The sequence below is a fragment of the Penicillium malachiteum genome (genome assembly GCF_028827825.1).
Source record: "Penicillium malachiteum strain IBT 17515 chromosome Unknown utg000004l:1.0-4883003.0:1.0-4884900.0, whole genome shotgun sequence".
Classification (NCBI taxonomy): domain Eukaryota; kingdom Fungi; phylum Ascomycota; class Eurotiomycetes; order Eurotiales; family Aspergillaceae; genus Penicillium; species Penicillium malachiteum.
The window spans coordinates 27,501-40,721 of NW_026643097.1; the positions used below are offsets into that span (position 1 = coordinate 27,501).

Below are 13,221 nucleotides of genomic sequence, written 5' to 3' on the forward strand. Positions count from 1 at the left end.
CGCCTTCCGTTCCAGCGATACTAGCATCGGGAGTCGCAGCGGGACTAGGGTCGAAGAGCTCGCTCATGTAGCAACGGGCGCGGGTACAAACCAAGTCGGCATAGTATGCGGGGGGACAAACACTGACAGCCTTCGTGGCTCGTCCAAACATGTAACACATTTTGTGGGTAAGATCTTGAACGACATCCGCTGCGCCAAGAGCACCACCACCTCCCGGGTGACGAGCAGAGAAGATCTCATCCCAGACGGTGAAGTAGTGAGCTGGACGGGCAGTTCCCTGAAGAGCAGAGTGTGCTTGTAAGTAGAAATCCCAGCTTCGGGACTCGGAGATCCCACGGTCGACGACAGTACCAGGCTGAGGGTTGGCAGATCGCTCGGCGTTTTCATCGGAGGTGGGGTAGAATCTAGTGTTGTGACGCTTGCCGACAATAACAATGGCCATACGAGGCAGGCCGCGCTTGGTGTCAGAGGCTGGGTAGAGAGTCTCACAGGCTTCCTTGAGAAGTGGCAGTTCTTTCTCGATAACAATATCGTACTGGCCCTCGGAGACTCCATCACGGTAAACAACAATGTTCTCGGGATACTTGCCCTTGTTATGTTTGGCCCAGAGCTTTAGACGTGACTGGAGGAGGACGTTAAGGTCATCCACCATCTCCTGTCGTGCTTTCTGGATACGTAGCTCGGCGGGCCATTGCGCCAATGACGCGTCTACGGAGGCGACAATCGCAGCGACACTGGGTGCGCTACCTGCCGAGCCAGGGGAGGGGTGAGTAACGTCCAGACCAACTAACATGGTCTTGCCATCTGCAAACAATCCTAGGTCTGAAGTACGCAAACTTTGGTTTCCACCACCAAGCTTAAGGTTGATCTTCAACCCCACATTAGCACAGTACTGATCCTGAGCTTGTTGGATCTTCTCAGCCTGCACGTTGACGTTCCGAACACCAATGCGAACATCGCAAACCTGCTTGATGGTGTTGTAAGTTGCGGTATCTTTGCTGGGGAGGATTCCCAGAACCAAATTTGGCTTATATTGGTTTTGTAGGTCGCGGACAGCTTGCTCAATCTGTTCCGCGTCATTTCTGCCGCTGAGGACAACACGCTTGCCCAATTTTGCCGGTTCCACGTCCATTCCCATGGCCTTCAAATTGACTGCGAACTTTCTCAGGGACTCTTTCATTTCATCCGGGCTGGAAAATTGGCTCCGGCCAGGTTGTTCAATGTACAGGTAGGTCCAGTTTCGAAGGGGCATGGGCTTGGAGAACTGAATCGCCTTCATGTTCCAGGATCCACCCATGGCCATGATCTCCTTGTTCTTCGCGTACAGGATCTTTGGAGGAGGCAGCACCCGACCTTGGATGGTGATCAGATTGTTCTCAACCTGGATTCCAAAAGCAGCCAGAGTTGCAGTCAGGGGCTCTCCGAGTCCAAGCATTCCTACGCCCTTGGTGACAATCGACTGGGCATTCTGAGCCGGTGTGCGACCCCGCACTGCAAATCGAAGCATCTCCGCAGTTTGATTCGGGCTGAGCTTTGTCCTCACGGGTTGACCAGCTTCAACAACACATACATCGGAAGGGAGATACATAGGGTTCTGCTTGTTGCCGACATTGACGACAGAAAACTCTGGGTTGCAGGTAATGTTGTATTCTCTCTTGAAATAAGCTGCCACCGAGATGTATTGACCTGCTTGGGTAGGACCAGCCTTAGCAGGCTTCTTCCCCTTCTTAGGCTTTGCTTCGGCGGGTGGTGCCTGACCGGGCTTGGAACCAGGGGCTTCAAGGAAGAACTCCACATCATTGGGACCAGCACCGTGACGAGCCACTCTAGGTGGATTGGGGTTTGATCGGCCATCTGCCAGGGTTGCCAGTCCGGAAATCTTCTTGACTGGCGATGGACGAACCTTGCCACTGCTGCTCTTCCGCACAATATGGGTACTACGAATACGCATCCCTTTCACGAAGGCATCCAAGCGGTAGGTATTGCCCCGACTGGTGGTATATTTGTGTTCTCCCATGACGGCAGGTAGCGGTCCCTCCTGATAGCACGCAATATACTTGACTTGCACATTCAGCAGAGCTCGGGCTGTGGCGGCACGGACACTGATGAAAAAGCCGCGAAGGGCCTCCAGACCACCACCAAGGGGGAATCTTTCAGCAATGGCAGCTTCCAAGCTAAAATGCTTACTACCTCCAATGGTGACTACCGACTGCTGGGTCTTAGGGTGATGGCCCATGATCACGTTCAGTGCTTGCACAATTTGTTCTTGTTGCATCAGAGGACCCTCAACATTACTTGAAGAGAGGTAGTTGATCAAATCAGAGGGGTCAAGGGTACCAGTCGCACCAACAGTGACGTTAAAGATCTTGGGGCTCTCCGGGTATTCATCTTCGCCTTCATTCTTATACCGAACCTCAAACTTTTGATCTCCAGTCAGCTTCAGCTCGACGGCTGAAATCAAGTTCGATCGATAGTCGGTTGCAATGTTGTTCAGGTTGTCGTTGAAATGTTCTTCCAGCAAGAGGCGCACAACATGACGAGCCTTTTTGGCTGGCACGTCTCGACCCTGATCCTTGGCGATGGACACATGATAGCGGTACACAGGCTTGCCAACCGAGGTGAAAGGCATGTAGTTGGCATAGAGCGTGACGGGCTTACCCAAAGTTCCATATCCTGGTCGATTGGGATACATTGCCGAATCCACGGTCTTCTTCAAGTTGCGCCCAGAGATAGCCTTGGCAGTTTCATTTTCGATCTTGGTGACTTGAGCATTGGGTGCAGGTACTGGTCGGCCCTCACTATATCACAAAAAACATTAGCCCCGATGACTTGGCGATGAGTGTTTTAACAAATTTCCGTCGTCTTTTTCTGGTAATGCCTGGGGTATCTGGGGGAAATCTTATTCGGATACTTGAAGATGCGTGGGCCTTGGTTTCCACCGCCACGGCCACGACCACCAAAATCTCCACGACCGCGCCCACCACGAAAGTCACCACGGCCACGGAAATCTCCACGACCACGGAAATCACCGCCACCGCGGCCTCGGAATTCACCTCCACCTCGAAAATCGCCACGGCCACCACGATCGCTAGCAGGGCGGAATGGCATATTAGTGTCACCTCGGCCGCGACCGCGGCCTCCGCCTCCTCCGCCACGGTCACCACGTCCTCGACCACGGCCTCGGGGGTTATCGGCCATGATTGTTGTTAATGAAAAAAAAGTTTCAAATTTGATGGTCAAAGTAATGTACCACAAGGGAAGGGGATGGGGAAGAGGGAGTAAGGTAGAAAGCTAGAGAGCTCTAGAGCAAACCAAAATAGTCTCCATTTAGTCGTCGGCGGGATCTTTTTTGTTACGGTATTTGAGTTGTTGTGATACATCACCTGCATTTGCACCATTTTATTTGTCACAGTGCATAATATTGCCCGCTTCTTTGATTCCCCGGGCAAAGGAACTACGTGGCATACCCAATTGGGTATGAACAGGGGTTCGGATTCACGATCCTGGTCAGCGCTACACATGCGAGCATCCGGGCATTTGTGATTTGGTTTTACGGTTTTACCAGAACGAGTGGGGATCTCCCACTTCCCGCTTCCCGCTGAGACTTTAATGTTGAATTAAATCAACTTGAACCCTTAAGGGCTAACTTCAAATTGAACATGAACAGGGGATGATGATGTTGTATTAAGCTGATGCTACCTGGCTAGTAATCGCCGTGGTAATGCAGGCGCTCGCTGTCACGGTACTTGTCAGGTTGATCCTGTAATCACAGGAGCACCTTAGGCAACGAACTGCGGGGTATCCAGTACTTAATCGGACCCCAGTAAGCCGGGGTTCCAAATTCTTCAAGTATTAGTTCTTATTGTATTGGAAAGTACTAAATACTACCTGACTTGTCACCGATATCTTCCTGATTCACCTAACCACCAGGTGCCACCCTAATCTGGCACTTTCTCTCACACTCGCCCGGTGGAGCAAGAATATTCCGGACGCCAGTAGGATACAGATGTCACGGGCCCATGCCCGCTGCCTGATCACGTGTAGTACACGTGCCCTTATACACTTCCGCTGCCCCTCCTGTTTCTCCGTTCTTCATGTTATTCTAGACAGCACGTCCGACATAGCTTGTTCTGAATTTAAGTCCTGCTTTAGTCCGTCACAACAGAATGAACAAAGAAAAGCGGCGTGTTGCCAAAGACACCCCAAAAGAACAGTAAAAAGAACGTAAATCCCCAGAGTCAAACTACGATTCGGACGCCCCGTCCGTTGTCTCCGCCTTTTCTCCTTGTACAACTCCTCGCCGGCCCTTGAGCCACTCTCGCATCCCCTCAATTAGGGGTTCGTTACATACATGATCTGAAGGATTATTAAGACAACCAGGGCTCCCCAAATTGGAGAAAATGAGCACAAGAGAAAACGGGCCGTAAAGCTGAAAACAAGATGAAAACCAAATGTGATGGAATTGTATTCTGAGAAAAGTGGATGGTGGGGTAAATCCAGAGCTCAGAGGTAAGAAACGCCACAAAATGAGAACTTTTCTGCCCACGATTTCCGCCCTGGCACACGGGCCGCAGAACTCCGTAGAACATGCAATTTAATCAAAAGACAAAAACATTTGAAGAGCGTGCTCACACGCCACAACATCGTAGTATCTGGAAAGTGTCCATGGGTTGGGCAAGAGGTTCCTTGGCCAATTTGTAAACCCCAAAGGTATAAAATATCATCAAAAATAGTCGTTGATTGAATTTCCCCTGGCACAATTAGCGGCACAATTAGCGGCAGAATATAGGCGGTAAAAATCGCAAACTGATTTAACTCCACTGTACGGAGTACCCCACATGGCAAACGTTGAACAAAGCGCGCGTCGTGAGAAGCTGGCCTTTTTATCCTTCAAGTTCTCATCAACTCGCCAGGTATCCTTTTGGGACTCGTGGATGCCATGGATGAAACCTGGGATACCACTCCAGCAGAAGCTGCAGTGGTGGGTACCAATGGCGAAGCTTATCGTCCGCGCGGGTATCAACTCGAAATGCTGGAGGCCAGTCTACAGCAGAATATTATTGTGGCCGTATGTTACCATAGCCTTCTTTGCTGCTAATGAAATGAACTGACATTGAATCACACGCATCAGATGGATACAGGGAGTGGGAAGACGCAAATGTAAGTAATCTGATAGATCAGATCTACTCCATTTTCAAGAGTCAAGACTGATAAACCCCTAGAGCCGTACTAAGGATTATGGCCGAGCTGGAGCTTAGTGGACCGGATAAAGTATCAACTTGAAGCTCTGCTTTCTTCCTTTGTATGAGTTGCGTATTGAGCTTTTACTTACATGTATTGAGCAGCTCGTGTGGTTCCTGGCGCCAACAGTAGCCTTATGTGTGCAACAACATGAGGTCATTTCATCCCAGATCCCAGCGGTGAAAACCCGTACCCTTACTGGAATGGATAATGTTGATCGCTGGACAGAGCAGTCCGTCTGGGATAAAGTTCTAGAAGATGTGCGAGTCGTGGTATCAACTCATGCGGTCCTTTCGGATGCATTGAACCATGGGTTTGTTCGCATTTCAGGTTTATCGCTACTCGTCTTTGATGAAGGTATGTCTACGAAGTATTGGTCTTATCTTTATAGCTCACATTTGTAAAAATTGAAATAAATAGCTAACATTGAAAACAGCCCATCATTGTATGCGTCGCCATCCAGCAAATAAGATCATGCAATATCACTACCATCCAACTAAGGAGAAGCTCGGTCCAAAATCTGTCCCTCGAATTTTAGGCTTAACTGCAAGTCCTATTGTCCGATCTAGTCGACAAGAGCTTGAGTGTGTCAAACATCAAACTTATTGTATCAGAAACTAACATGAGTATAGAACCATTGAAGCGAATTTGGACGCGGTTTGTAAAACTCCACGTACGCACAGAACAGAACTCATTTTTCACGTCCATCGTCCACACTTGGAACGTATTCAGTATCCAGCGTATGATCCTGAGCAGCAAGGCGCTGGCAGCCGACTGCTTACGCGATTGTTTTCTTGCATTCGATCGTATGATATGAGATATGACCCATATATAGAAATGCTTAGAAAACGGCCTGAAACAGAGGAGCAAGCCGATAAGGCCACAGTGTCTGGCAAAACATTTTGTCTAGAACAGCTAACTAAGTTCCGCGAGCAATGCATACACATCTATGAAGAACTTGGTGGTTGGGCAACAGATTATTACATTGAAGCTTGTACTGCCCAACTGGAACGTTCTGTTGGTATCGTTGCTGGAATGACCCAGTTAGCGTGTGAAGAGAAGGCCTATGTACTGAAACTTCTTTCTGCCATTCTTGTTGACGGCAAGACCCATCAAACTTTCCACATCTCTTCCAAACTGGAAACTCTTCTCTCTTTCCTTGACAAACACGACAATCCAAATTTTTCTGGCTTGATCTTCGTGAAACGAAGAGCAACAGTCAGCGTTCTTTCACAAATCCTTACCAACCATTTAACAACCAAAGACCGATTCCGTTGCGCTGCCTATGTAGGCTGGTCAGGGAGTGTCAGCCGTAAAGACTCTCTCGGTGATCTTCTCACACGTCAAGCGCAGAAGGATACTCTTTCACTCTTCAAATCCGGTGCCAAAAACCTCATTGTCTCTACCGACGTTTTAGAAGAAGGACTTGACGTGAGCTCTTGCAGCCTTGTGATTTGTTACGACAAGCCCGCCAACCTCAAGTCATTCGTTCAAAGACGCGGACGTGCTCGACACCAAGAATCTACTTACGTGATCTTGACTTCATCTGACGACGAGTTACTTGATTTAGAGAAGTGGCAATCATTGGAACAAGCAATGGTCGAATCCTACCAGGATGACGAACGAAAGTTACACGATGCCTCAGGCCAAGAGGAAGCAGTTAGTGAGTGGCTGAAAGTCGATAAGACTGGGTATGTATTGATTCAAGCCTTGTTTAAAGGTCTTTTTTCTTTTTTTCGATTTTACTAAACACCATTTTATGTAGTGCCCGTCTCTCCGCTGATGATGCGATTGCCCATTTGAATCACTTTTGTGATACTCTTCCGACCAACAAGTTCGCCGATAAGCATGCCATGTTCACCTTCCAAGAGAACTCTGATAGGTTGATTCAAGGCACAGTTACACTTCCAAACTCCGTTGACCCAGCTGTGCGTCGCGCTCAAGGAAAGAAGTGGTGGAAGACCGAGCGTGCAGCCCGAAAAGAAGCCGCTTTCCAAGCGTACAAGGCTCTACTGGAGCATGGCCTGGTAAATGACAATCTCCTTCCACTTCTTATTGAGGAGCAACAAATCCCATCAGTCAAGAAGAAGGACCACGGCGGAGTGATTGAGGATCTTGAAGGTCAATATGATCCCTTTAAAGATTTCGCAAAGCTTTGGGAGGCTCCCGATCTCCATCAAACTGATATCATTTTTACCCATAATGGCTATGTATATGAGGATTTTTCCATGTCACTCATATTGCCTTGTTTCACAATCATGCCAGGTCCGACCCCTATGTACTGGAACTCAAATACAACACTGATTGCATCGTTTACTACTCCGAGACGCATTGATCCAGTCTCACCGGAAATGCTTCAATTGATGAGAGAGGTCACTGGCATGTTCATGCAAGGCCGCTCATCTAACATTCCCAATTCTGAACGGGACTATGTGGCGCTCTTCATCCCAAGAATTCCCTTTGATGAATTACAAGAATGGACTTGCAGAAACGAGGGTATCGAGTCAGCATTGGCGTATTACGCACGAGAGAAGACCATTCCGCCTGCTGGGATCATCCGCAACACAGCCAAGTACAATAAAACGCACCTTTTTCGAACTTGGATTGTGTCTGAGAATGATGGTAATGTACAGATTGACATAGAGTGTGAAGCAACCCCTCAGAGGCGTAACTTTCTCAACCCACGTACTAAGGCAGAGGCCGACGAAGATGGTCAGCCTACTCAAGCCAAAATCTCCATAGTACCTGCAAAAGACTGCACTTTGGCAAGACTCCCCGCTCGCAAAGCACTCTTTGGACTTTTGATTTCTGCTATTCTGGATCGCATCGAGGTTGTCCTGGTTGCACAGAGGCTTAAGGACAGCTTCTTAAGTCCACTTAATTTCAAGAACCTCGGACATATTATCACGGCAATCACAACCCCACTCGCCCAGGCAAGAACTGATTACCAGGTCTATGAGTTCTTTGGCGACTCCATACTCAAGTTCACAGTTTCCGTCCATCTATTCTGGCAGAACCCGACTTGGCCAGAAGGTTATCTCTCGTCAAATCGTGATAAAATCGTCAAGAATAAGCGCCTTGCGGATGCAGCTCGGAGTGCTAAACTGGAAAGCTTTATCCTGAATAAGCGTTTCACCCCGGGGAGATGGGAGGCGCCGCTCATCGCTCAGAAACTGGCCAAATCAGCTGATAAGCAAACCCTGTCTAGCAAGGTGCTTGCTGATATAGTCGAGTCTCTTATCGGCGCGGCATTTATGGATGGCGGAATGTCCAAAGCCCAGGATTGTGTGCAACTATTCTTACCAGAGGTGGAATTCCTGAGTCGTCATATAACGAACGTGAACCTTTCGTCTACTACACGGGGCTCAAGTAAGCTGATCGACCAGAACGTTCTTGCTAATGCCATTGGGTATACTTTCAAGGACACCTCTCTTCTTACTGAAGCGCTGACGCACCCATCTTGTGAGCACGATGTCACTACACAGTCTTACCAGCGACTTGAGTATCTGGGTGATTCAGTCCTTGATATGGTCCTTGTCTCTATCCTGATTTCACACTGCGAGAAGACTCTTACTCAGGGTCAAATGACGATAATCAAGCACGCTCTGGTGAACGCAAACCTCCTAGCGTATCTTTGTATGAGCCATCATGTTCCTGGAGTGGCAGTTGATGAAATGGAGACTGATAAGGAAGAAGCCAAGGTAGGCTTATCTCAGAGTGCCTCTATTTGGCAATTCCTTCGCTTTAACGGTCAACCTATCACCATTGCCATCCAGGGCTGTATAGCCAGATACAATGTCATGCGAGACCAGATCGCGGAATCAATCACGAGTGCGGATTTCTATCCCTGGCAACCCCTGGCCACAATGCACCCGGATAAATTCATGTCTGATATCGTAGAGAGCATTCTTGGGGCAATCTATGTTGACTCGGAGGGTGACCTTGCAGCCTGTCAGGTCTTTCTAGAGCGGATTGGCCTAATTGCGTATCTTCAACGGGTGCTCAAAGAAGGTATCAACATGGTGCATCCCCGCAACGCGGCGCAGGCTCTGGTGAAGAACGAAGGGATAATTGCGTTTAAGATAAAACGAGTGGAAAATGCGGGTAGTGACGCAACTTACTCTGGCGATCTGGTGTTCCACAAAAATCCCACGGAGAATCAGCCGAGGGAGGTGCAGCATCTCCTGGAAATTTCCGGTTGTGTATCCGCCGAGGAGGTCGAGGTCCAGCTTTCCTACGAGTTTATCCAACGCAAGATGGCCTCGGCTTCTTCTTCGCAAGAGAACACCGGTGAGAATTGAAGTGCCACTACGGGTGTAGGAGAGAGAGATTCTAGGACAACCATGATCCCATTCAAATGTTCAACTTGTAGCGGATGATTTCAGGGTCCCATCATGATTAGTACTGGGGAAGTCGAATAGAAGCTTGAAATTTCAAAGTTCTCTCACGGGCATTTCTAACATTTGAAAATTCTTGTATAGTAGTAGTAGTTCAGTGGCATCAATCCATCTTCAAGTTCCATTTGAAACTTCAAGTTCAATTGTTACCCGTACATACATAGTACATATACCCTGAATATATCACTGCCCAGGTGGCATCTAGAACTCTCAGTTGAGAAGAGCACATACTATCTCTTGGCACATCGAATTCTTGGTTTTTCATTACCTCTGGCGCTACATTTTGATCCCAAATTCGTTGGGTTAAACGACTCGGATGTCGCCGCCAGCTGCATAGTGGCCGGCCCTGTCCAGGTGTCAGGGGGTCAATCCACCGCACCCGGAGATACCACACGCCGCATATTGAACATCAACCACGACATCCAGGTCCTGATCAAGCATATCAACGCATATTCAGGGCTGCGCGTGCCATAAACTTTGGTCCAGACTCTGAAAAATTTGGAAGACCCGACCAAAGACCTCATTCAGAACCCCTGGGAGTCGCAGTGGGGTGCTAAACTCACCCAGTTGACACAGGATAATGCGGAGGTTCGCGAGGATCTCACCGCTATACGTCTGGCCCAGCAGACACCGGTTCGCATGTCGACAGCAAGCAACGCCGCCGCCGCACATGTTGCCCCTGCCCACCATCTTTCATCCCATATGGCAGAACTGGATTATGAGTCGATTATGGCTCACCCACGGGCGGCTTGCTACGTCGCCGAATTTATGATCAAAACAGGCCTTCTGGGTCAATTCCGGAACTGCAAAGTTGAACCAGAACCGGACCCTGAAGACACTGAACCAAACACCGGAATCAGACCGGAAGGGACAGCGTAGTGAAGACTGTAACGGGTTGAACCCGACGAGGGCTTGTCAATCCTCGACGAAGCCCAAAGCCACGATCACGTACGGTCACGTTCGACGACAGTTGACCACGGACGTCTCCGCTTACAGCCCCACACGGGATCCGCGGAAAGACATACGTGCCCCATCATGTACTATAGCTTCCTCTTCCTTAAGCATGAATGTAAACTGCATGTCGGCCTATATCGTTCTGCTTCAGTCTTTATAGAGCCCATCACACTTTCCTATCAAGCCGGGGAACTCCTTACGAATATCTGGGATAGCACCAGTGGCCATGAACGGACCCATGTCCGGGAAGAGTGTGAAAACGTTATTCGCATTCTTCGGTCCTTGTCGATCTATGTTCCTGACACCGGAAAGCATAATGTTCTATATGACCGGGCCACAGGAGCCGTGACGATGCTGGATTTTGGTACGGCGATTCCGTGTGCTGCGTCAGAACATATTCCCTACATAGAACTGCTATCATTGTTTGGAGACCGTGTGATGTGTGGACATGAGAGTGGTGGTTAGTCATATGCGGGTGGAGATAGGATCGTTATTGATTATTACTGGGAATTACTATACTTAATTTACTTTTTTTTCAGAGATGGACACTTATACTTACCACGTGCCCAGGTGGTCATGTTGTATATCCCGAAAAAGCCTCCTCCCTCTTTCCTCAAATGTCATAGCTTCGAACCACACGACACAGAGCCTTGCCGGAGAACCCTCCATTTAAAATATCACGGCCCGCTCCACATCTTGACCATGGATCGATTGCCCTGGCAGGACTTCTGGATCGAAGAACTTCCGAAAGACCCCAAGACGCTCTCGCCGAAACTTGTAGACTTCCTAGTGCAGTTCAACCTTCACCCAGCCGCGCCATATGTTTACTCCCGGCCAATCTCCTGGTCAAAAGCCTTCGATAAGGCCAACTGGTCCAACCACCTCCTAGAGGGAGACGCTGACGGGCGTGACTTCTTCTCAAACTGGAGCTGCTCAAAGAAACCGGAAATGGCATGCTCGATTGCTCTCTTTAGCATGTGGACTAGCTCTTGGGTTCGCGATCCAGACTGGGACTCCAAAACATGGCACGTGTAGAGTGCTGCGACAATCAAGCCCCAGAAGGGGAGTGGCAAGTGGCTAGTTATCTGGGACTGCGATCCTCGAAGCCCTTTTGAGACTGATGGCTCGCTGAAACGCCCTCATGAGTTCTTGCTACCTGTGCAAACCAAGCTGTTGCTATGAACAAAATCACTGAACACCACATGTGCAAACATATATCCAACTGGCAAAGTTGTTATATGACTATGTTAAGGATGGGCATACTAGGTGACCGGCAAGAGCTCTATTTCTCCACTGAGCATGATGAATGGGAGATCAGCTACCAACCTCGCCTTGGGCTCCCATTAACAAGCTACAAAGAAAAGTGGGAAGCCTTGAAACAGATATCACCATCCTCCACAGCTCCAATGGAGCAAGGGCTATTAGGCACAGCAAGCCGCCCCCTTCGACGCTTACAATACCTTGCGGAAGAATACCTCACATCATCCCCTGGCCTTGACAGCAGCAGTGCAAATATTGCATTACTTGGTGGTCTTCGGAGTGCCTTAGATGGTAAAAGCTTGACGAAGGAAAAGACTTTTCAGCTGACAGAGACCACCGTTCACCGATTAGGCGCAATGCACGAAGCAGAATATCTCCGACAGCAGGTAAGAATCTACTACTGAACAAGGGATCTGAAGCTGCAGGGGTTCGGAGGAATATGTAGTAATCAGATAAAAGGGGTAGACTATTAGACCAAAGGGTCAAACAATCAATTGTACGACCAAAGTGGAAGGAAAGAACCAAAACCGTCTAGTGATTCAAAAGAGTTGGATTTGATGCTAATCTAACTATGGGATTTCCGATCATTATATGAATGATCAGACTAAAAGAAAAACATGAGACCAAAGAGTCTCGGAACATGAGACAAAAGGTGTCCGAAATCCGAAATAAAGGTCGTTCGTCGGAACTCGCAATGTTGAATGAACTGAATTACTGATATGTCTTCACTGATGCTCCCCCTTTCGGTCGCGAGAAAATACGCAGCATCGCGGTCTAACACAATCTGTTCGTCTAGACTAAATTCGAGGTAATGATCTAGCAGCAACTTGAAGCGACACCTTCATAGCATCTCTTTAACGGTGTGATAGGGATTACGATGATGATGATATTCTATTAACCTGATGCTACCTGGCTAGTAATTATGGTAATGCAGGCGCTCGCCCGGTGGAGCAAGAATATTCCGGACGCCAGTAAGATACAGAATGCACAAAGAAATGTGGCGTATTGCCAAAGAAAACCCAAAGTCCAGTCCCACATAAGAAAAGCCAAAAAGAATGGAAAACCCATATAAAAGTATGTTTGTAGACTCCCCGTCTACCATCTCCACCTCTTCTCTTTGTACAATCTCCCTCACCAGCCCGTCGGCCACTCTTACACCCCCTCAATTAGGGTTTCGTTCTACTTGCATCTCAAGATACGTATATGATTTGAAGTCTTACATTTCACCTCTCAGCGGTGACATGTGTCGTTGTCACTGTTGTACGCAGCGTCTTCACTACGCTGTCCCTTCCGGTCTGATTCCGGAGCTTGGTCCGGTAGTCTCGGGGTCTATCACGCCGCCGGGGTCCGGGTCGACGTCACAGTGACG

At 48.6% G+C, this 13,221-nt stretch overlaps 6 protein-coding genes across 6 annotated transcripts in view; 5 read left to right on the forward strand and 1 right to left on the reverse strand.

Moving 5' to 3' along the window:
- N7483_008149 (putative RNA interference and gene silencing protein (Qde2)) overlaps positions 1-3,198 on the reverse strand; it is a gene marked incomplete at both ends in the record, with an annotated part of 3,272 nt that extends 74 nt beyond the window's left edge. Inside the window, 2 exons of the mRNA XM_057091576.1 lie at positions 1-2,798; positions 2,912-3,198. The exon at positions 1-2,798 is cut by the window's left edge and continues 74 nt beyond it. Of these exons, the coding sequence (XP_056942750.1) occupies positions 1-2,798; positions 2,912-3,198 (3,085 nt within the window). The remainder of the gene's footprint in view (positions 2,799-2,911) is intronic.
- Positions 3,199-4,939: 1,741 nt separating this feature from the next.
- On the forward strand, positions 4,940-9,542 carry N7483_008150 (putative RNA helicase/RNAse III; the record flags this gene model as incomplete). Its single annotated transcript, XM_057091577.1, has 5 exons — positions 4,940-5,068; positions 5,310-5,598; positions 5,678-5,825; positions 5,925-6,932; positions 7,007-9,542. The coding sequence occupies 5 exons, from the start codon at positions 4,940-4,942 to the stop codon at positions 9,540-9,542; spliced, it is 4,110 nt and encodes a 1,369-aa protein (XP_056942751.1).
- Positions 9,543-9,635: 93 nt separating this feature from the next.
- On the forward strand, positions 9,636-10,517 carry N7483_008151 (uncharacterized protein; the record flags this gene model as incomplete). The annotated part of the gene is made up of 2 exons (XM_057091578.1): positions 9,636-9,642; positions 10,144-10,517. 2 exons carry the CDS (start codon positions 9,636-9,638, stop codon positions 10,515-10,517), a joined length of 381 nt encoding a protein of 126 aa, XP_056942752.1.
- Positions 10,518-10,673: 156 nt separating this feature from the next.
- On the forward strand, positions 10,674-11,057 carry N7483_008152 (uncharacterized protein; the record flags this gene model as incomplete). Its single annotated transcript, XM_057091579.1, has 1 exon — positions 10,674-11,057. One exon carries the CDS (start codon positions 10,674-10,676, stop codon positions 11,055-11,057), a length of 384 nt encoding a protein of 127 aa, XP_056942753.1.
- Positions 11,058-11,294: 237 nt separating this feature from the next.
- Positions 11,295-11,627, forward strand: N7483_008153 (uncharacterized protein; the record flags this gene model as incomplete). The annotated part of the gene is made up of 1 exon (XM_057091580.1): positions 11,295-11,627. One exon carries the CDS (start codon positions 11,295-11,297, stop codon positions 11,625-11,627), a length of 333 nt encoding a protein of 110 aa, XP_056942754.1.
- Positions 11,628-11,845: 218 nt separating this feature from the next.
- On the forward strand, positions 11,846-12,256 carry N7483_008154 (uncharacterized protein; the record flags this gene model as incomplete). Its single annotated transcript, XM_057091581.1, has 1 exon — positions 11,846-12,256. The coding sequence occupies one exon, from the start codon at positions 11,846-11,848 to the stop codon at positions 12,254-12,256; it is 411 nt and encodes a 136-aa protein (XP_056942755.1).
- Between the last annotated feature and the right edge of the window lie 965 nt (positions 12,257-13,221).